The 20,797-nt window shown below is 36.1% G+C and overlaps 1 protein-coding gene across 9 annotated transcripts in view; it reads left to right on the top strand.

Annotated features, from left to right (window-relative positions):
* The window catches only part of IBTK (inhibitor of Bruton tyrosine kinase), a 62,140-nt gene that overhangs the window by 28,282 nt on the left and 13,061 nt on the right, over positions 1-20,797 (top strand). For 3 of the 9 annotated variants that reach the window (XM_054820698.1, XM_054820697.1, XM_054820693.1), the window contains 13 exons: positions 295-381; positions 1,330-1,412; positions 1,509-1,546; positions 3,312-3,408; positions 3,801-3,902; positions 4,847-4,964; positions 6,489-6,549; positions 7,293-7,420; positions 9,551-9,663; positions 10,308-10,456; positions 11,149-11,312; positions 13,063-13,155; positions 14,321-14,479. In XM_054820698.1, coding sequence (XP_054676673.1) covers positions 295-381; positions 1,330-1,412; positions 1,509-1,546; positions 3,312-3,408; positions 3,801-3,902; positions 4,847-4,964; positions 6,489-6,549; positions 7,293-7,420; positions 9,551-9,663; positions 10,308-10,456; positions 11,149-11,312; positions 13,063-13,155; positions 14,321-14,479 — 1,392 coding nt within the window. Of the gene's footprint in view, positions 1-294; positions 382-1,329; positions 1,413-1,508; positions 1,547-3,311; positions 3,409-3,800; positions 3,903-4,846; positions 4,965-6,488; positions 6,550-7,277; positions 7,421-9,550; positions 9,664-10,307; positions 10,457-11,148; positions 11,313-13,062; positions 13,156-14,320; positions 14,480-20,797 lie in introns of all 9 variants that reach the window. The other 6 variants (XM_054820696.1, XM_054820695.1, XM_054820690.1 and 3 more) reach the window with 3 other exon arrangements.

Raw genomic sequence — 20,797 nt, 5'->3', positions numbered from 1 at the left:
GGATTTTTGACTCTGTGGTGTTGGACTTTGGCCTTGACTGTAGCAGTATAGCTTTCATATAAGGTAATAAATAAGATAGACAAGATGTGGAAAGAGTGCCAGTTTTATTTTACATCTGCAGCAAAGACTTTTAAGTAACAACTGGCCCTTTCTAGTCTTCTGTGATGAATGATTGCTCCTTTTTCATATTCACAATATGAGCCCACTGAAGTGCTGTTACTTTGTAAAACTGTTCTTAATGGTTTGAACTGTATACTAATTGTATTACTTATTAGTAATGTTAATGATTTGCAGGTTGGATGGAGTCAGGTTAGAAAATGGAAAAATTAATGTTGTCAACAAGAAGAATGGGAACAAACCAAAGTTAAATCAGAAGAAATGGTAAACTTTTTAAATCAAGCTTCCCCTACCCCCACGATCTTCCTCTTATGTTATCTCTATCTGTTAAGTGTAGACTAAGGTTGTTCAGCTGTTTTTTAACTTCTGGTGTACACTTGTCTCTATCACAGTAACTCGTGTTTGGAAGTTCTGTGTAGAAGCTTATAGACTGATCTATGAATTAGTAATCTGGGATAGATTATGTATGCTATATTTTTGCTTCTTTCTGCTGTGCTTTAATGTGTTCTGTGGACTAACTGTGTCACAGAATACTAATGCCAGGAGAAATGTGGGTAAACCAGTCAAAAGCAGTTTGACTTTTGCAAATATGCTTTTGTGACGATAAGACTACGTGGATTGCAAATAAGCAAATTTATATTATTTTTCTGATTAAGAAAATCTTTGGAATATCTTTCAATAGAAAAATTCCTTATGCTTTTATCAAAATGTTGTTTGTTTTTTAGTTCTATTGGTGTAGCTGGGTTATTTATACCCAAAGGCTTGAATGGTGTACTTGTGTAGTAAAAGCTATGTTGTATAAAAGTAGTTTTTTCACAGAATTTGGATTACTTCACTCTTAAAATGCATTGTTAAAGCATATAGTAGCTACTAAAGTAAAAGAAATAAGTAACAGCGTAGACCATTAAGATTGACTAAAATTAGCCATAATTAGTTTATTTGGTCATAGTAGTTCTGAAACAGTAATTGACAATGTTTTGAAAGAAATACTTCAACTGGAATGTTAAGAGTTCAACTTGGGACAAAAAAAAATTGTGTCGTGAAACTATCGTGCCTGTACTTTTAGGTTCATTCTATGTATTATTTAAGTTCAGGTGTGTTTTATTTTAAAAGATAAATCCTAACTTGCCAAAGTAAGCATTTATTTGTAGAGTTTACAACTTGTAGCTCTTCTGAATAATCACAGTTCTGATCCTATTAAATATCTTCTAGTTCATACCTCTGCGATGTGACCCTGAAATCTTTAGATGGAAAGGAATTCCTGTGTCATAAGTGTGTACTTTGTGCAAGACTTGGTATGTGTGTCTATTTTTATATATTTAATACAAGTCATATTGTCTTTTTTAACTGAAATTTTATTGTATCTTGAACTGAAATGCCTTTCTTTACAGATTATTTTCACAGCATGTTAAGCAGCTCATGGATTGAGGTAAGCTTGCCAATAAACATGTGTGGTGGTATGTTTTGTTGCATCAAATAAGTGACAGCTTTTCAGTTTTCCTAGAATAACATATCCTAAATAGTGGGGAAAAGGAAAGACTAGATTCTTGGATCCTTTTTGCAAGAAAAAAACCCTCAGATTTTTATTGCTCTATATTCGTACTATAGAGATTGTGTATTAAATGAGAATAATAAATGTAATAACATATATCAAAGGAAATTAAAGTATTACTTTTGTTTTAGGGTTTATTTTGAGCTAGTTCATGGATTTCTAGAAGCTGCTGGACTGTTCTTATGGAATACTGCTTTGGATGAATTTTCATTTTCTTTCTCTGAAAGATCTTACAATTTAAATAGTATGCAGTATGGAATAGCTTTTGATATGTACTGAGTGAAAGATGCAGCAGAATCAAGAGTCAATGTGTAGAATCTCAAGTTGACTCTTACTGTTAATGAAATAGAGGGTAGCAAGGACTATTTCACTTAGACACCAGCTGCTGCTTTACAGGGTGTAGGTCTTTTATTTGTCTTGGTTCCTTCTTTTTAGCTGTGTATCAGTGCCCTGGTTGTTCCTGGACATCGTAATTTCACTAAATGCCTCTGTTTAAGTATCTGAATACTTTTGATAACGCTCATTGAAAGAGAGGAAGTGTGTAAATGGAGAAGCATTTTTCAGAGACTGAAAGCTGAAGCAGTATGCAAGAGCCTTCTCAACTTTCATAGCTTTTTGGTAATATGTAAATCTAACAAGCTGGCAAAGTACTGGCAGTTCTCTTCTACTGCATAACAGAACTTTATCTGTCCTGTAAGTTACTGTGCTGCCTTTTCCTCAGTCATCCCTGAGGAAACATATCCAAAACACTGTGAGACAAGTGATTGATTGATTTGGGGTTTTTTTTAAGTGTCAAACGTCCATTTGAATAATTGATTTCTATATCAGTTGTATGTAGTTTGTAAGCTATTTATTATTTTGTAAGTAAATCTAAATCATACTAAATTCATAAGTAAATATTTTGTGAATCAAGTGCTCTAGATGTTGTATAAAAATCTTAATGTGTGTAAGAGGTTTTTAAACTTCAGATGGGACATATGTCAGTTCCAGTAGCATGTTCTGAAGCAAAAGAAATCTTTTAGTATAAAACTTTGCTTCAGTACCACCTGAAATAAACCAAAGTTGTTAAGCAGTGTTGTTGCATAAACTTGAATGGTGACAATTACATGGTTTAATGGCTAATGTGTGCTTATACAAAAGCTTTGCCTTAGTGGTTAAGGTGGTTCTTCAAATGGAGGGTTTGCCGAGGACCTTGTTTTCTGAGGGATTAACAGTAATGGCTACTTTCATTTTATTCTTGCATGGGAACTTATGTTTTCACTAGATGCTTTACCTTGAAAGGAAAGCAGTTCAGTACTTGCATAGGGGATTCCTGTAGTTCTACTTTTAAACAATCGAGGGTAAAGTAATGTAATAATATTGTTGGAGAAGATGCTCAAACTGATGAAACACTGAACTGTTTCATGGATATTTATTCAGAAGTTTGGGAAGATTTTAATTGCTCTGCTACAATCAATTCTTAATTGAAGAACTTGAACAGATTTTGAGTAAATGCTTAAATAATTGCTTAACTTTGAAAATATGACTCTCAGTCTGAGTCATTTGCTAAATATAATTGCTGTCTTAATTTTGTATTTTATTCCAAGTAGTCAGCTTCTTTTATTATTTTTGTTTATTTTTTTTTAATCCTTTTGCCTTTTAGGCTTCCTGTTGTTCAGCTCTGGAAATGCCAATCCATTCTGACATACTACAGATAATTGTAGATTACCTGTATACAGATGAAGCTCTTGCGATAAAAGGTGCCATTAATATATTTTCAACTCAACTGTAGCTCCTGCAATTTTTATATTTTTAAGTAGAAATTCAGTACTTAATATGCTTGCATTGAAGTCTTATGTAGAGAATCCGAATTTTTGTGACTCTTGCTGTATATTTTGAGGTGATAGCTGTACCCCAGGCCTTTTTGTACCTTTTCTTTAGTTTGTCAAACTGCAGTTTTCCTTTTCCCTCCTTGTCTTCCTTCAAAAAAATGTTTATTTGTGTTCTTCTAAGCTATTCCTTGTGCTGTGAAAATCCCATCAAAATTTGCAAAGTAGTTACATTTGTCCGTTGGTAAAATCTCATTGAAGCTGTATGTGTAATAGTTACTTTTGACTTGCCCACAGTGTTTACGTGATGCTTTGTTTTCCAGATTCTCAAAATGTGGAATTCATATGTAATGTTCTTGTGGTAGCAGACCAACTTCTTATATCCAGACTCAAAGAAATCTGTGAAGTAGCCATTGCAGAAAAACGTGAGTTCTTCCACTTGTATTATAAAGGGTTAGAGAATAAAAAATGGGGGGTTTTTTAGATGTTAGTGTTCTTGCCTATTTCAGCACAGAAATATTTGCTTATATTCCTTTGCTCTGATTCCATTTAGCTGTTCATTGCATAGCTGTTAACAGTTGCTTCTTTAGTCTGGGTGATGTTTTGGGTAGCATAATCTTCCATATGCTTACACTCTTTAAAAAATAAAGTAAAAAAAAGAAAAAGGCAAAAAGCAAAAAAAAAAACCCAACCAAACACACTACAGCAAATAAACCAAACTTTTATAATACTTTTATTTCATTGAATTCAAACTTCTTGTCTTTAAAACATGATAAAATGAATTCTATGTTTCTGTTTCTGGCCTTGTATTTAGTTCTGCTGGTTCTTCTGTTTGATTGAAACAGTGCTGTTTCTATATGGCTATGAAGATCTGTCTCTTCTAGAAAACACTAAGTGTTGTTGCTTGGTTTCATACAAGAAGTCAGCATACAATTTTTGCTTGGCATTTCTTAGTGACTTCTATTTTCTCTCTCCCTCTCCCCTACCCCTTCTTCCCCCCTTTTTTTCTTTATCCCTGCTAAAGGGACATTTGGAGCTTTAAGAACTGTTCATGCTGTATATGAAACTTTCTGGTTTTAACTTTATTTTCCCTTTTGTTTTGGACTGCTGAATTTCAATATATTGAAACTGATAAGTTTGTAGATAGAGCCTTTCTATTTCTGTGAAGCAGCCATTGCATTCAAGCTGCTACAAAGTTTTGTGGAGCTTGCTGTAGTTTCTGGCCATTTCAGCTTTAGCATTTTTTCTAGGAATAGAGAAATATATGATATGCTTCGGTAACTAGGTCATGCTGCGCAATGTCTTAAAAACTGCTGCATGATATTGCAGCACATTATCCAATTTAGTTTGTTGTGTTTCTTCTTTGCAGTTACTTTAAAGAATGCTGCTGAGTTGCTGGAGTTCTCAGCTATGTATAATGCTGAACAGTTGAAACTGTCCTGCTTGCAGTTCATAGGACTCAATATGGCAGCTTTGCTTGAGGCAAGGTAAGGAGGAATGCAAATGTGTTCGTGTACTAGCTGTTAAATTCAAACATCCCCAAAAGGAAAGGGGTTGGAAGAACGAATAAGAGCAGTTAAATGTTAAAATGCAACTGAATGCTGCTAGTTTAAAGGGAGGCTTATTTTTGGCAAACAGGGAGAAAGAAATTAGTTCAATATCTGTACATAGTGTACCAGTTCTGTAGTACAAAACCCTATGTTATAATCTGGCATGAAGAGCCTGAATTAAGGGGAAAAAACCTCTCATGAATGCAGTGGGTTTTGACATTAGGCCTAACCTTAATTGGGTTTTGTAAATTGTTTTTGAAGATGCATAAAACTGCTGTGGTCTTTTTTATGTTTTTTGTTTGTTTGTTTTAACATGATAGTTACTATGCAAATTGAATTTATTTTAAGTAGGTTTGTTATAGCTGGTGAATTTTCCAAAGAGGATGGGCCTGCCTTCTGGTAGTCTCCTTGCTTTAACTGTCTGCAGTGAGGTCTGAACAAATTAATTACCCTTGCTTTTGACAATGATTCAGCTAGGGTTCTGAGAAGTTGAAGGTGTGCTCTGGCCTTCCTTCTCTTGATGCTTTCAGACAGGGCTTCAAGTTTCTTCTAGGGTACATATCTTCTCAGAGCAAGCCTTATCAGCATTGATTGAACTTCTTTTTTAGGAAAGACTTAAAAAACACCCCAAAAAACCCAACCAAACAAAAAAACCCCATCTCTGTTATTGATCCACTCTGTTCACTCCTAGCCTTTTTTGTCATGCTTCCTTTTACCTATAGAAGTTCTTAGAGATCTGAACCAGTTCAGAATGCCAGCACTTCATTGCTATGTCACACAACTGCTCTGCTTGTATAACAGATACAGGAATTCATTCATATTAGCAATTTTCCTCCTCACATCTTTATAAAGTAAAAACACTTAACGTATGATTTTGGGGAGAAGAGTAAAAATGTAGTAATATTGCCTTAAGTATTATTCTGAATTCAGTAAGACTATCTGAAAATCTGAAAATGTCATTACTGGGTAGCAAGACTATTAATCTGACACCTGAGACAGATAGAACTTAGTCGTGACAGCTTTGTGTGAAGAGAGCTGCTCAAGCGGGCAAGGCAGTTCGGTTTTTTGGCATAAATGTCAAGGGATGTTGCGTCTGAGTTTTATAGAAGAATTTGTGTAGACTTGGAGTGTTGGATACATGTCAGGAAGACTCGAAAATATGCAGAAATAGGTAAAGTAATGACAAGTTCATGGTAACTTAAATATATAGGTCTATATTGGCTGTGGCCTTAAGTAAAGGTAGGCTGTCTGGAAAGGTTGTGAGTTTAATCCTGCCTTACAACAAGGGCATCGACTAGTTTATATTTTGTGTTCGTTTTCTTCCTTCTGACTGTGACCACCATGAATAGGTAATAATGTCTGTAGGTGAGATTCATCTAAAAGATTTGTTTAAATTTTTCATTAATGTGATTTTTATTTTTTTTTTAAGCTGGTAAGATAAATTTGTATTTATTTTTTTAGGACTTTGGATGTCTTAAGTGATGAAGTTGTAAAGGATCTTTCTGTTTATTACAGGAAAATGGTAAGTTGTACAACTTGAGTGTAAGCTGATTATGTTTAAAACAAAAACAGATGAGTAATAAATACATACATGTAGGGCCTGTAGATGACAGGCTGAATGTGGAACATCTGACTCAAAAACTAAGGTTAGCTGCTGCTGTTATCACTCTCTTAGAGCTCATATTTCATTATTCACTAGCCACTGCTGCAACAGTGTATTAAATATATGTATAAATGTATTAATGTTCTATAATAATTTTTACATGAAAAAACATAAGCAAAACCTATGGAAAAGAGTATCTGTTACTTAGAAGAAAGGAGAAGAAAGCAAATTAGACTTCTCCAATGGGAAGTTCAGGGTGATCATATAGATCTTAAAAGCAATAAGAAAAATAATGTGAAAGTTCAACTTTAATGCAAAGGGGTAAACCAAGGCACATTATAATCCAGTTTTCTTTAACTGTACAGTAATAAAAGATGAATGATTGCAAAACCTTGATGCTTTTTTTTTTTTTTTTTTTTTTTGGTCAGGAGTTATAGGCAGCTGAAGCATACACATTCTGAGTCTGTCACTTAAAATAATTCTCCTGTTTTGCTTAGAGATGTAACTTAACTTGATAAGTTAAATAAGCTTGTTAAATAATTATTACTTGATTTGTAAAAATGTTTTAAATGACAGTTGGTTTTGGTCCTTTTACATGAGATGATATATTTGCTAGCATACAACTTAAGAGAAACTTAGTGTAACAGCTTTTACAACTACAGATTCCGGCTATGGTCAGGAGAGTAATTACTCCATATCCAGATGGACCTGACATAAGTTCCTTTGAGCCTGAAGATGGAGAGAACTTTGTTTTTTTAAGGGAAGGAATGAATACAGAACAAAATTCTCAGTAAGTATCTATTTTTCATCAACGTTTTTAACTGAGTGAGCTGTATATGGTATTTATCCCCCTTTGGATAGTGCGTGACTCCCTTTGGGTTCAGAACTGAAATATTAAGAAATAGAAGACCTGGAGATTTCAAAGACTTTTCTCAGTTCCTTTAAGTATTTTAAAATGTTACAGAACTGCATTAAAGCACTTTTTTCAATTTATAAGTAGCATGTAAGTAAAGGTAGCAAAACAAGCATTCACGGTAATGTTTGGGAGTTGTGCGTGTGATGAGAGTACCTGTGTATATATGAGACCAACTGGAGTTCATTGAATTTCCGTGAATTAAGAGAAATCACAAGAGGAAAAAACAGATTTTTATAGATCTGTCTGGAAAATTGTGATAATTTAGACTTCTTAATATTAACAGACATTTCATATGAAATAGGAAGTTTTGTAGCATGAGTTTTTAATCTGTTAGTTTAAAGTGGATTCTGTCTGGATGTAGAATAGCAAAACAAGCAACCTGTGTTTTAAGAAGTGTTAGAAAATGTGATCCAAACAACTGTAGATCAGGTAGTTTGGCCTTGGTGGTTTTGTGGACTTCTGTTTATTCTGTCTTTGAACATTGTTCAGAAGACATAGAGGTGAGAGCAATAGAATCTGTAGGACTAACTTAATATGCTGCTTTTCTCTGACAAGCGAATAATGAAATTACAACTGCTTTTTTTGGTACAGTTTTTAAACTGGAGATATTGACTATGACATCACAACTAGGAAAAGTTAAGTTGATAGGATGACTTGGTAACATGCTTCTAACATGGATAGTGAAATACAATGTCACTGTGCAGATAAGACCTCACCTGCGGTATTGTGCACTGTTCTGACCACTTGTGTCAAGAAAAGTTACGCTAAATGAATTAGTACAGATAAGGACTAGTAGATCAAGGGAACTGAGAGGCTGTTTTGTATTAGAGTTCAAACCTTTCAGTGTTTTTAAAGGCTAGATGATAGCCTTTAGGGCACAGGGCACTCCAAGGATTAAAAGAACTCCCAAACATTGTAAGGTTACAGTATTGATGCAGGAATGACTATGTATGTATATAGTTCTTCCACAAGAAACTTTTTTTGAAATAGGGTAAATGTAGCTGTGATACAAATAATTCTGAATTTCTAGTAGTTTTATTAAAATGAAAGATACCTCTTATTTGATTCCACTCTTCCCAATATCATAGAATCATAGAATGGGTTGGGATGGAAGGGACCTCAAAGATCATCTAGTTCCAACCCCCCTGCCATGGGCAGGGACACCCTCCACTAGACCAGGTTGCCCAAAGCCCCATCCAACCTGGCCTTAAACACTTCCAGGGGTGGGGCATCCACAGCCTCTCTGGGCAACCTGTTCCAGTGCCTCACCACCCTCATAGTGAAGAGTTTCTTCCTAGTATCTAATTTAAATCTATCCTCTTTTAGTTTAAAACCATTACCCTTTGTCCCATCACTACACTCCCTGATAAACAGTCCTCCTCCAGCTTTCCTGTAGGCCCGCTTTAGGTATTGGAAGGCGGATAATATATATGAATACGTGACATTTTCGTAACATGACCATATACCTGCTTTATTGTAGCAGTAGTATCATCTTGGAGGCAATATTTGTGTTGGGGAAAAATGAGACCAACTGTGGAGTTTATTAAACTTCACTAATTTAGGAGAAATCAAGACAGAAGAAAGTGCAGACTTGGATGTAGTTTGCTTGCTGTGAGCTGCAGCCGTGTGTAGCAGGTTTAACCTGACCTAGGTGGCAGTGCCAGCCTATGCAGCTGCTGTATCTTCCTCTGTCTCAGCAGAAGTCTTTGTGCAGTGTACTAGACCTGAGACTAGGTCTAGATTGGAAAGAATTTTTTTCTCTTCCTCCTGGATTTCTGCACACACACACACCCCCCCCTGCGAATAATTTACTGAATAGTTGTGCCAGTGCATAAGCAGAGCAGGAACAAGCAGCTAGTGACAGCTGGTGGGACAAGGTATTACTACTTGAAGTATAACCGCTGCTGCTGACTGAAGAACTTGAAATTGACACTGATGGTTCTGAGGCTCAATTTCTTTGGCTTTAATCCATCTTCGGATTGTTTGTTTGTTTGTCTTTAATAGGGAAGCCCTTTTCAAAAGAGCAAAAACTAAAGCAAAAAAGAAGCCACGAAAACGGTCCGACAGCTCTGGAGGATATAATCTATCAGACATTATTCAGAGTCCACCCTCTACAGGTCAGTGGGACAATGGTTCCTTTTAGGTATAGAAACAGAACATAAAGTTTAACATGCAATACGATTTCCGTACTTCAATAAGGAAATCTTGCAAAGATTATGGTGTTCACTAGAAAAGAAATAGTAGAATTTGAATAGTGAATTCTTAAGATTAAGTTTTGTTTGAAAGGGTGTTTGTCATATTGAGCTTGTGCCCGAAGTTCAGATTCTGTAAAAACATCTATTTTATCAAATAAAGTTAATGGACACTTTCCCATGTGGTTTTAGTAAGTGGAACATTTCTGTTAATGTGGTTTTTGGTTTGGGTTTTTTTTCCTGGAATATAAATAAATCAGTCACTGTTTATTGAAAAGATGTAGAAGCATTCATTTTCAACAGAAAACTGTCAGTGTTAGTTCCTGAAACTGTATTGTGAGAAAGAGAAAGAAAACTGGGCATAATCTTATTCTGAAAATATATTTAAAATAGTCTTAAACTTGCTTATACTTATTACAGTCTAGTATACCGGACTAGGTAAACTTCTGGTTATTTTGTATGCAACATATAAAGTGAATGATTTTGGGGTTTTTTTGGTTGTTTGGGGGTTTTTTAAGCATTGTTTAGTTTGGTTCTCATGATTTAATATTTTTACTCTCATTTCTTAGGCTCAGTAAAACTGGATAAAACTAACTCTGTAGAATCACTTCCAGAAGTGTTAACGTCTGACTCTGAAGGTAGTTACGCAGGAGTGGGTAGCCCCAGAGACTTGCAGTCCCCTGACTTCACAAAAGGATTTCATCCAGAGAGGACTGAGGTTGCATTTCTTTGTTCATAACAATTTAGTTGTTTGTGTTTATCTAGGCCATCAAAAGCAAAGTTTATATTTTGGAGTGTTTCTGAGAAGCTGTTGTCCTTAAAATGGAGTAGACAACTTCAAGTAGTTACTGTTTGTCTGATAAAGCAAATATAAATAAGTATTTCTTACTAAGCCTTCTAAGGGTAATTTATTCACGTAGTACCGTAATAAGAATTTCTTTATGCTGTAGTGTTCAGAAAATTTCAAACCAAAAGAGCAATTATGTAAAGTCTTTATCTACTTCATTTAAAATGCAAAGCACATCTGAAGTTCAGAAGCCAAAAAAACAAAAACAGAAGGCAAAAACTCCAGGAAAATCCTGCTGGTCTTCAACTACTGTAGTTGGACAGAAGTATGGTCTAGGATAACTGAGGCATAACTGGCAAAGAGAAATAAGTTTGAGAGAATTGTACCTATTTTAAGTGTTAAAGCTTTAGAAGTGAAATGTGAAGCAAGGGGGGGGGGAAATTACAAAAAACAAAAAAGGTACAAATAGCAGACTGATCAGGGATTCACTGTGTTATTGATATTTTTGAGGTATCCTTTAAAATCTTTTCACTTACATGTCATTCAAGTTTGTAGCATCACTCTTTTTGCTAAATGAAAAAAATGTGAGAATATTTATTCCATATTTTTCTGTCTTTTTTTAGATGAAGGACAAAGCATGCAGTCAGGGTATGAAACCCTCTCAACCTAACAAGGAGATGAAGTCATACAAGGGATCATCAGCATTGACACAGTCTGTTCCACAGTCCATTCCCAGTGCCAAAAATAATTCTACAAGCTCTCCCAATTGGGTAGCAACCAGTTTCAGGTAGAGTAATAGTTGTGGCGCCTACCTAACTTACAATCACTGTTCCACACTTGGTAGTGAATGCTAATAATATTCTATTCAGACTAAAAAGCTATCTGCTCTTCAAAAGGATCATACGTTATTTAACACATGAAGTAAAGATTTTGGTAATTTAATAAAAATGGTACATTTTTTAATTATTCTTTGAGAAAGACAATTGCTAGATACTTCTTTTTTTTTTTTTTTAGTGCTACCAGTCTGGACTTCTAATTTTTTTTTTTTTTTTTTTTTTTTTTTAGCAGGCCTGCTTGATTAACACTTTGTAGAATACTTCGCAGTTTTTTGTAGAACGAGACCATGCTTGAAGCCATTGGAAGCTCTATTGTACTTTGACATTTTTAAGGCATGCCTTTAGACTTAAACAGTCTGTGAAAATCAACACCATAGGTGTAACTGATAGAGCTAATAAAAAAATTGATCATTAAATTTATCTGTAGCAGTATCTGCATGTGAAAAAGGAGTAGTACTGTGATAGATTGACATTCTGTCTTACCTGGTGTCCTGTCTCTGACAGTTGTCAATAAAGGTTTAATAGGTTTTAGGGAAATCATACAGCAATAATTTCCCAGTTTTCCCAGGCTCTGTTGGTTTGTGGCTGTGACTGGCTTTGTTACTAGGGGTGATACAGCTGTAGAAATTAAAAGTTGCAGCTCCGAAGTCTGTTGTTTGGTGAACAGTGTCCATTAGGGATCTGTATTTTGTCTCACTATGTATTTTGTAAACCTAGTCTACGCAGAGAGGGTAACACATCCCACAACCAACTCTTTGGTCTTTAGACTGGTTGGAAGAAGCTCCACCTTCATCTGCTGTCTTAGAGCTCTTTTCAAATGCAGTTTAGAGGATTGCATGGAAAGGGAACAAATAAAACCATAGGTCTTTGTTGTAATGTCACTGTGCTTTTATGGGTCTACCTGGTACTCTTTCTTCACTTTTTCTAGTATTGGTTGAACTACTGTGGAGGAGCAGTGACAACAGGGTTGGGTGTGACCTCCCAGTGGTTAATTCACTAGTTAGTCTCTGGCAGTTGGGTTTATGTAGGGAGAGAGAGGGAGTGCTGCTTATGTTTTATTTCAAAACCTGTCCTTGAATCTAGTTGTAACACAGCTTAGTTTACAAATGCCTTAAAGTACACAGGTTTTAATTTATAGTTTTATGTAAAGCTTGGAAGTGTCTGGATTAAATTCATGTTCATTTCTGTGGAAGTTTAAAATTAGGTTATTTATGAAAAAAACCCTGATTCCTAAAGTTTGAGAACATTACTGGTGTTTGTATAGAGCTCTAACTTTGCAGAGTGTTCTGCCATGTGAAATAGTTTTAATCCTGTTCTTTGAAGAAAGATCTACTTCAACCTTCATGAAAGAGCTGTGAGCAATGTTTCTCTAATACTTAGCATGAGCAGCTGACTACTAAATAAGTATGCTGGATTTAGGTATCTAATTTTTTTAAAGTAATCATAGTTCACATCTTTTTGTTTCATAGTATAATGAGTCTTGAAAGTATTTTTATAGTGTGCTCTTAAATATGTATATATTTATAAAAGTTTTGTCAGAAACATTCTATTTGAGGTTTGCCATAATTGAGGAAACAGACATAAATTATACATCCGTTTACCAATCTTATGTATGATTTAGAGGATTTCAGTGAAGGCTGGAACTGTGGAATGTAAGTAAAAATGAATGTCTTGTAAGGTAACTTTTTATTTTTCATTTAGCCCTGCCAGCCCTCCTGCTATGGATCTAAGAACCATCATGGAAATTGAAGAAAGTATGCAGAAATGTGGAACCATGCCAAAGGCAAATTCAGGGTTGGTAAAAAACCAAGATCTATAAAAGAAAAGTGTGATAGACCAGCCTATTATGAATTTACTTAGTGGTTCAGGCAGCTCAGAGTTTAAAACAACCAGGAGAAAAGTTGTCCTATTTGTTTTTGAACGACTTTGTTTACTTCAGCTCATTATGGTGTTTTTCTGTGAGCGTACAAAATTTATCCCTTTATTTTACTGTAATCTTGTTTGGTCAACTACTGCAAAAACATATCTTAGCTGTTGAAATTTGAAAGAAAGAGCTAGTAAACTAGTATCTTAAATCAGAGTGGCCTGCTATGCTGAGCTTTCTAATTTCCAACCAAAAAGAATTAAGTCTTGTCCCTAGCACTTTGGAAATTACTTGTGGACTACTGCTGTAATTGATCCTGAAGTTTGTTTCTTGTCTGACCTCCCCCAGCACCCGTGGGTTGATAGTGACAATTCTTCCTCAGTAAGATGCAAGGGTGGTTCTTGCTTGCAGAAGCATCTCAAAGACACAGGGAGAGTGATGTACATTTTCAGGAGGCAGTGGATTAAACCTAGTGTTTCTGAAGTGGTGACATGTGGAAGAGAACTGGAGGTGGCTTTCATGACCTTTGAAGTGTAGCATTCTTGTAAAGGAGAGCTCGGACAGTAGTCCTGGAGTCTAGTAGACAGTTGCTGGCTAAGTAGATTCAGAAGCTGTGAACATAACAGCCAAGACTGAAGAATCCAAATAACTTAAAAACCGTATCATTACAAATAGAAAAAATGGCTATATTATATTGAATACACTTCTTATGCATTAATATTTTTGGTTTAAGGGAGCTAAGCTGCTGACAGTCTCTAAAAAATAGCAAAATTAGAAAATAGTTTTCATCTGGTTCTACTCCATTGGTTTTGGAGACTTGATTCCTACTCTGCATGTTTTCATTTATAGACATCTCTGTGAAGAATACTTTTATGATGATTTTTCTTTCTGTCACCTTTGATATTCATTGATCCTCCTTTTGCTCCCCAGCCGTCCAACCCCTTTCCCCCCAGCTATACTCCTCTTTTGGCACTCTAGACAAAGTATTTTAATCTAGGAAAGAAGTATGGCTCAGTTTAATTTGCAAGATTAAAGGTGAGTCATCTCAGAGGACGCTGATCTTACATCTTCTCTCTTTGTAATATCAATTCACAGCAGAATAACGTCTCATGGAATCAGGCTTTCTCAGAAGCAAAGGAAAATGATTGCCCTGGCAGCAAAAGATAATGGATCAGTAACTAGCAGCATGGAGCCTACTACACTAATAACCACACCAGCCCCACCTATGAAAGTTGCAAAACTAGGGAATGCATGGTATGTTACAAATCAGATACCACTTCTTTTTCTTTGGGGGATTTTTACATTGAATAGTCTCTTAGAAGCAGTTTCTTAAATAAAAATGGCCTAGGTTCTGTTCATTAAAAAGACTGGCATTGAACTATTTGTATCTACATTTGGTAGTAATCTAGAAATTCAAAGGGGGCAGGGAAGTGCAGTGGTTGCAGTTTAAGAGTTCTTTGAAATTTTGCTGTAGTGAGTCAGAAGACAGCATCCATCTGGTTCTTGCATGTGTGTGATGTGGTATTTGCAGATGGTATCAAAGTGAAGCATAGAAGAAGAAGAAGGTTGAGCACAAGCTCTGAAACTTAGTCAGGAAGAAATTACTGAAAACCATTATAAATGCTGTTTTTTCTCTGTCAAAAACTTAAAGAAAAATGTTAGCCTTCCTGGGGGAAGGGGCTAGAATGACTTTGGAGTAGAGCAAAAATAGACCAAAATTATAGATAATAAAGTTGTCTAGGTGGCTAGGAGCTGGAGGGAGTGACAGATGCTGTTAACAATTCTTATGGTGGAAGGATGCATAATGCGTTTAAAATGTCTTTTACTGCTGATTACACACAATTTAAATGTTCCAGTTAATATCACTGTATCAAATAGAAAAAAATGGTTTATTGTTTGTTCAATGAACTAGGTTTACAACAATGAATGTAGTGAGGTGCTAACCCAAGTCATGCTTTGTTCTTCACATTTGCAGTTGGTATTGGATTAAAGCATAAAGGCGTAACTGTAAAATTTGCAACCTATGTAAATTTAATATGTTTAATTACTACAGAATAAATACCTACGTGCATGCCCTTAACTTGAGGTAAATGTTGGGCAGTTCTCCCCCTTTCCCTGTTCAAGAAGGTCTAGACTTTTATTGCAGCTTGCTTCTGTACTGGTACCCTAGAAGAATTGTGAGTCAGTCTTCTCTCTCTGGAGCTTACCTGTTTGTGCCTCGGTGGGAACAAAGCTTGCTGCATACCCACCACAGTCACCCTATTTTAAATGAAATCTTTTTTTATACAATTTAGCTGTTTTAAATGCTATTGCAGTAGTTTTCCTTTTTCATTGAATAGATTTCAAAGTAAAATAGGAGTCTGCCTTTCAAAGCGTAGGTCTATTTTCCACAATTAGAGCCGTCTCCCTCTTCTGTCTTTTGACTCTGTTTCCTTTGATCCTTTACATAAATTTGTTGCTCCTTTCAGAAGTAAGAGTAGTAAGCATCTGCTGGAACCTTTGCCTTTGTGCTATGCTCCTGCAGGTTCAAAATAGACATGTAGCCTGTTAGCTATTTGATGAGTGTATAGAGAGAAAAAAAATCGCATTGCTAGCTGACTGAGGAAAAGGTAGGCTGCTTCCTTGCACTAGTTGCTTCCTGAGAGGCTTTCTGTGTCAAAAGGTTTAGGGTAATATCTAGAATTGCTTGCTTCTCTGCTCCATTTCATTTATCTGTTACGTCTTTCTTTTTTGGATGGATGCTATTATGATCAGCACCTTGAATTTGAAGTGCCTTTAGATTTGAGATTCCGCATAGGTCTGTTCATATGCTATTATCTTACTAAGACCATAGTAATAACAGTAATATCCCAGAACATAACAATGGTAAAATAGAGCTGGTGTTTAAAATATTTATCAGTAACATATGGGGAAAAACTGTGAGAGTATGTTGTAATCATCCCAGTGCATTATAAATCAGATAATAATTGATTCTAAAATGGTATTCTACTTCCAGTTATGACACCAGAACAAGCTTTGCTTCTCTAGCGGACACCATGCAGTACAATCAGCTATATGGTTAAAGGGCTTTAGTATTCTACAGGGCCTGTCAAGGATCACGTCAGTCTGATCTGAAATGGGCAGTCTTTTGGTCAATTTGAGGTAGTGTGGCATGACACGTCCTTCAAGTAGTGATTCTGACAGTGATGACTGTGATTCCTCTGAGGGTCAGTGAAAGTAGGAACAAGAAATCTTCTCTGTAGGCATCTGTATATTATGGGTTGATTATAACTAACTAAAAAAAAAAAATAGTTATATGCCATGTATTTCTAGTGCCCAACTTACAAGCTATAGAGGTATGTTACTACAGTAGTTATTTACAAAAATGAACTGCCTAAGATGTTTTGGTTTTAAAAATACCCAACATGTAATGTTTCAAGTGAATCTAAGAAAAGTTTGAATTATTTTGTTTTGATTTATACAAGGAGGACTTAGATATCTGTCATCTGTATTTGTTTTCAACCATGTACTCCTAATACCAAAATTTAGGGTCTCATTTACTCCCCCCCCAGCTCCCAAAAGTTATTCTGATAAAACATTGGGCAAAGCCCACAATTTTGTCTTAAAGAGAAAATAGAATGAGTTGCTTTGCACCTAAGGATTCAAACTCTACCTGACTTCTGAACTTTAATTGAGATCTTCACAATAGGACAAAGTTTGCAAGATTTATCTTTTGAATTCCAATGAGTGGATGAGTTTCAGAATCCTTAACACTGATCCTCTCAAATGCTCCAAAGACCATGCTACCTGCTTTACACAGGTCAAGCAAGTTATTTGGCTTAGCTGCTGGAGGTGCCACAGGGCAGTTATAGCTCTGAGGCTTAAAATTTGCTAGGAGAGACTGATGGTTGAATCAGATGGTGACCAACACAGGAAATGCTGAGTCGTGCTATCCTTTTATTACATTAAAAAATATTCCATTTACTATTTTTAATCTTACTACTGTTATAATTATGCATAAACAATATGTAACCTACCATCTATAATGACGATGTACAGAGTCTTACACAACTTGCACGGGCTCATTCACACACTAATTTACACATTGTTACAAACTCACCACCTTTCTACCTGTCAGTGACCCAGCGTGGCAGCACCAGGGAAGCCGCGCTTTTGTGCACTACCTGAAGTCCATGGGTGTCTGTGCTGATGCGGGAGGACGGCTGCAGCTGGCCAGGGGGGCCACTAATGAAGTGAACTGGGGCCTGCATGAGTCAATCCTTTTCCTCAGGCACCCAGCAAAGTCAGGGGCCTTTCTGTGATCAGTGGTCACAGGTGGGTCTTTTCTGGAGTCTTCAAAGGAGTTTCCCCAGACCTGCTATGCTGTGGCTTGGGCTGATGTTAGGGATCACTGGTGTAGGCATTTTGTGGGTATTTTCAACCAGTCATCTTAAATATCATCTGTTAACTTCCTTTTTTGTTTTACTAGCCATTTTCAAGCTGAAATTTTATTTACTTGTCTCTGACAGACTTTGGGTATCAAGGGAAGGGGCTATGAGAACTCCTTTGCAGGACGATGTTTGTATAGTGTGTCTTTCTCCAGCCTGGTCTTTCCCTTCTCCCTTTCATACACAACTTTTAGATACAACAAAGCTTGAAGTAGGTTTTGAAGGACATTGCATAGCTTATCTAATTATCTGGGCTTCTTCAGAAGTTTTTGTTTTGTTTTGTTTTGTTTTGTTGCTGAAGTCTTATTTGTCAGTGTAAGATAAATGACTCTTCAGAAGTATTTGTACTGATTGACCTAAGCACATGAGCTAGATGCCTCTAGTTAAACGATTTACTTCTTAACATAGGAAATAAGGTATCAGGAGAAGCTCTCATAAAAGGCATATAAAAGTATAGGGCATGACTTCCTTGTTCTGACTTCTGAATAGTTCAACTATTCATGCTATTAATTTGCTGTTTGATAGATAATTCCTTACCTCTTGGGTGTTATTTAATTTTAAACTACCAACTGCCTATGTACTGTTCCTCGCATTTAAAAAGCAAGTATGGACTGATTTTTGAATATGCTTGGATAACTGTTTCCAGAAAATATATTGTGCTCTTAAGGTTCTGATTAAACAGGTTTTGAAAGTAGCTGGGTTGTACTGTGTTGCACAAACCATCTTAAGTGGAAAGGCCAGGGTGTACTTCAGGAGGATGGAATCCAGTCTAACGCTCATGTGGTCACCATGCATGATTCTGTGCGTTCCTCTGGCTGCTGTTCTGGAAAATGCTGGTAGCTCAAGAGTTCAAGCAAAGAACCAGTGGGAGGTATATGCATATTTAAAATTTTGCCTAGCTGCTGGAAGGGAGTATTTGTTGAATAAACTTTAAGCTGCTTTAGGCAAGCCATCAATTATTTGATTGTCCCTGCTAGTTGTTCAAAGAATTTTTGTATGTAAGGTAGAATGGTGTTACTCATCTGCTCTAATATTATATTTGCAAAGTTGTAGTCTGTAAATTCACGATGGACTATCGGAGTGTATTTGGCAATAGATCGAGCTTTCCACGCGTGCAATATAGTCAAAGCCATAGAACTTCAGTTCCCATGAAATAAGATATTCATCTTGGATGTGCAGTGAGCACACTTGCCAGAAGGGTGTGGGACCTTCCGGCTCTTTTTTGGTTGACTGAAAGACAGAGTCTGTCATACACAATATCCTACCTTTTCCACCAAAAGAAACCTCCAGTTTCATAGTTTGTGGGGGACTGAACCTATGTTTCCTCCTTTGAAGAAAAGTGGCAATTAGAAGGGAGGGGTGGTGTGGAAATCATAGTAGTAATATTTTGAAAGTATGTCATGCAAGAAGCTAGGTGTTAACTTTATTAGTTCTCCAAATCTACTTTGATTGAGGGAGGAGGGTGTTGGTTATTTGTTTTATTTTTACTTTAAGTTCAGGAAAGCCTATGGCTTTTCAAGAGTGGAGGCATAATTAAATTTGAAGTCTCTCTTGAGAATTAACAATTGTGTATTTTAATGGCCAGCTTGTCAGTTTGTCAGTATTCCAGCTTATATTGAAACATCAACAGCTGTTTTGGAACTTCATGCTTTGATGTCTTGCAGTTACAGCTTAGAGAAACTTGGTCATATTCCACTTTTTTAAAAAAGATGTATAAATTAGTTCTTCTGATGCTACAAATTAGATAGAAATGACAGCGTATCAGGCAAGACAAGCTGAAACTTAGAGTTGTTATTGTTAGGAAAATTTGTACCATTTTAAGCCAAACCATTTTAAGCCACCAGTAATTGTTTTGGAGGTTCACAAGGTGAAAATGACGCAGGGTTGAGTGTTTTTGGGGGGGTTGTTTGGGGGGGTTTTTTGGTGCTGTGTTGCAAGTGGATCTGATTGCAGTACAGAATTTTCATTAAAATGGGTAGGCTACTTAAATTGTTAGTAGCAGAAGGAGCTTCTGTGACAGCAAATCCTAAGGGAATCATTTGCCTACCTGATGTAATAAGCTTAGGGAAGTTCTACTCAAACAGTTGCCTGGACTCCTGTCTGCCAGCTGGTAGTAGGAATAGAAGATGTGCAAAATGACTCTGAGCCCCTGCATCTGGAGGTTCCCATTCTACTTTCTATGCCTCCTGTGCTGCTCATACAGCATTGAAAAAAACACCAACAAAAAAGCCCCCAGAACTTAAGCCCACGTGGTTTAGCATGGCGTTCAGGTGTCATATATAACTTTCAGATGCTTTTGTTGTAAGATTTCAGATACAATGTTGCAATGTTTAAATTCCCTCATGTTTGTTATCTTAAATTGTATACCACATAGATGTAGTTTCAGTCTTTGGCTTCAAATGCTTCCCCTCTTATGGTAGCTGCACAAACAATTAGGATTGTATAGAAAGCTTGTTTTACTTCAGTAGTGCTTGTAATTGATCTCTTATTTCTTTGCGTAGATAATGAGCAGAGCTATTCTTCCAATATGTATTTTGTATATTTGACAATGTGTGGGACTACTATGCTGAGTAAAGTTAAATGTAAGCAGATGTATGAAGAATTAATTCCAAAATCTTGATAGGTAAGGGAAAGACTAATGGTAACTGCCTTGAATTCTGTAAATGAGAAGGCTTTTGAATGAGAAAGTGTTCAGTATAGCTATGATGCTAAATTGCTGTATTTTCATACTGATTTATTTTTGAAAGATAATATGCAGTCTTTAGCTCAGTAACAGTGCACATGATACTTGGGCAAGTAAAAGAAAAGGAAGCATATCAGTTTTATGAATTTTATTGTGGATTAAGTGATTTATAGAACCTGCAGCAGGTATGGGTAACTCATTCAATATCTTGGGGAAAGATCACCTATACTTGACTTTCGTGGTGGTAAACGAACAGTATTAGAACAAAAGTATTAGGGCATTATGTGATTTATGAGAATACTTTTCAAGGAATAATAATGTTAGAAAAGGTACAGCTTCTCTAAGACAAGGTGTATTTGAAAATAAAACCGCTTTTTTTAAGAGGATGAGTTGGGGGGAATAGATGGAGGGGTGTTTTTTTGGGTTTTCGTGGTTTTGGTTTTGTTTTCTTTCTAATGAAAT

Source organism: Grus americana, chromosome 3 (assembly GCF_028858705.1).
Source record: "Grus americana isolate bGruAme1 chromosome 3, bGruAme1.mat, whole genome shotgun sequence".
NCBI classification, from domain to species: domain Eukaryota; kingdom Metazoa; phylum Chordata; class Aves; order Gruiformes; family Gruidae; genus Grus; species Grus americana.
This window is presented reverse-complemented; position numbering and strand designations above follow the sequence as displayed.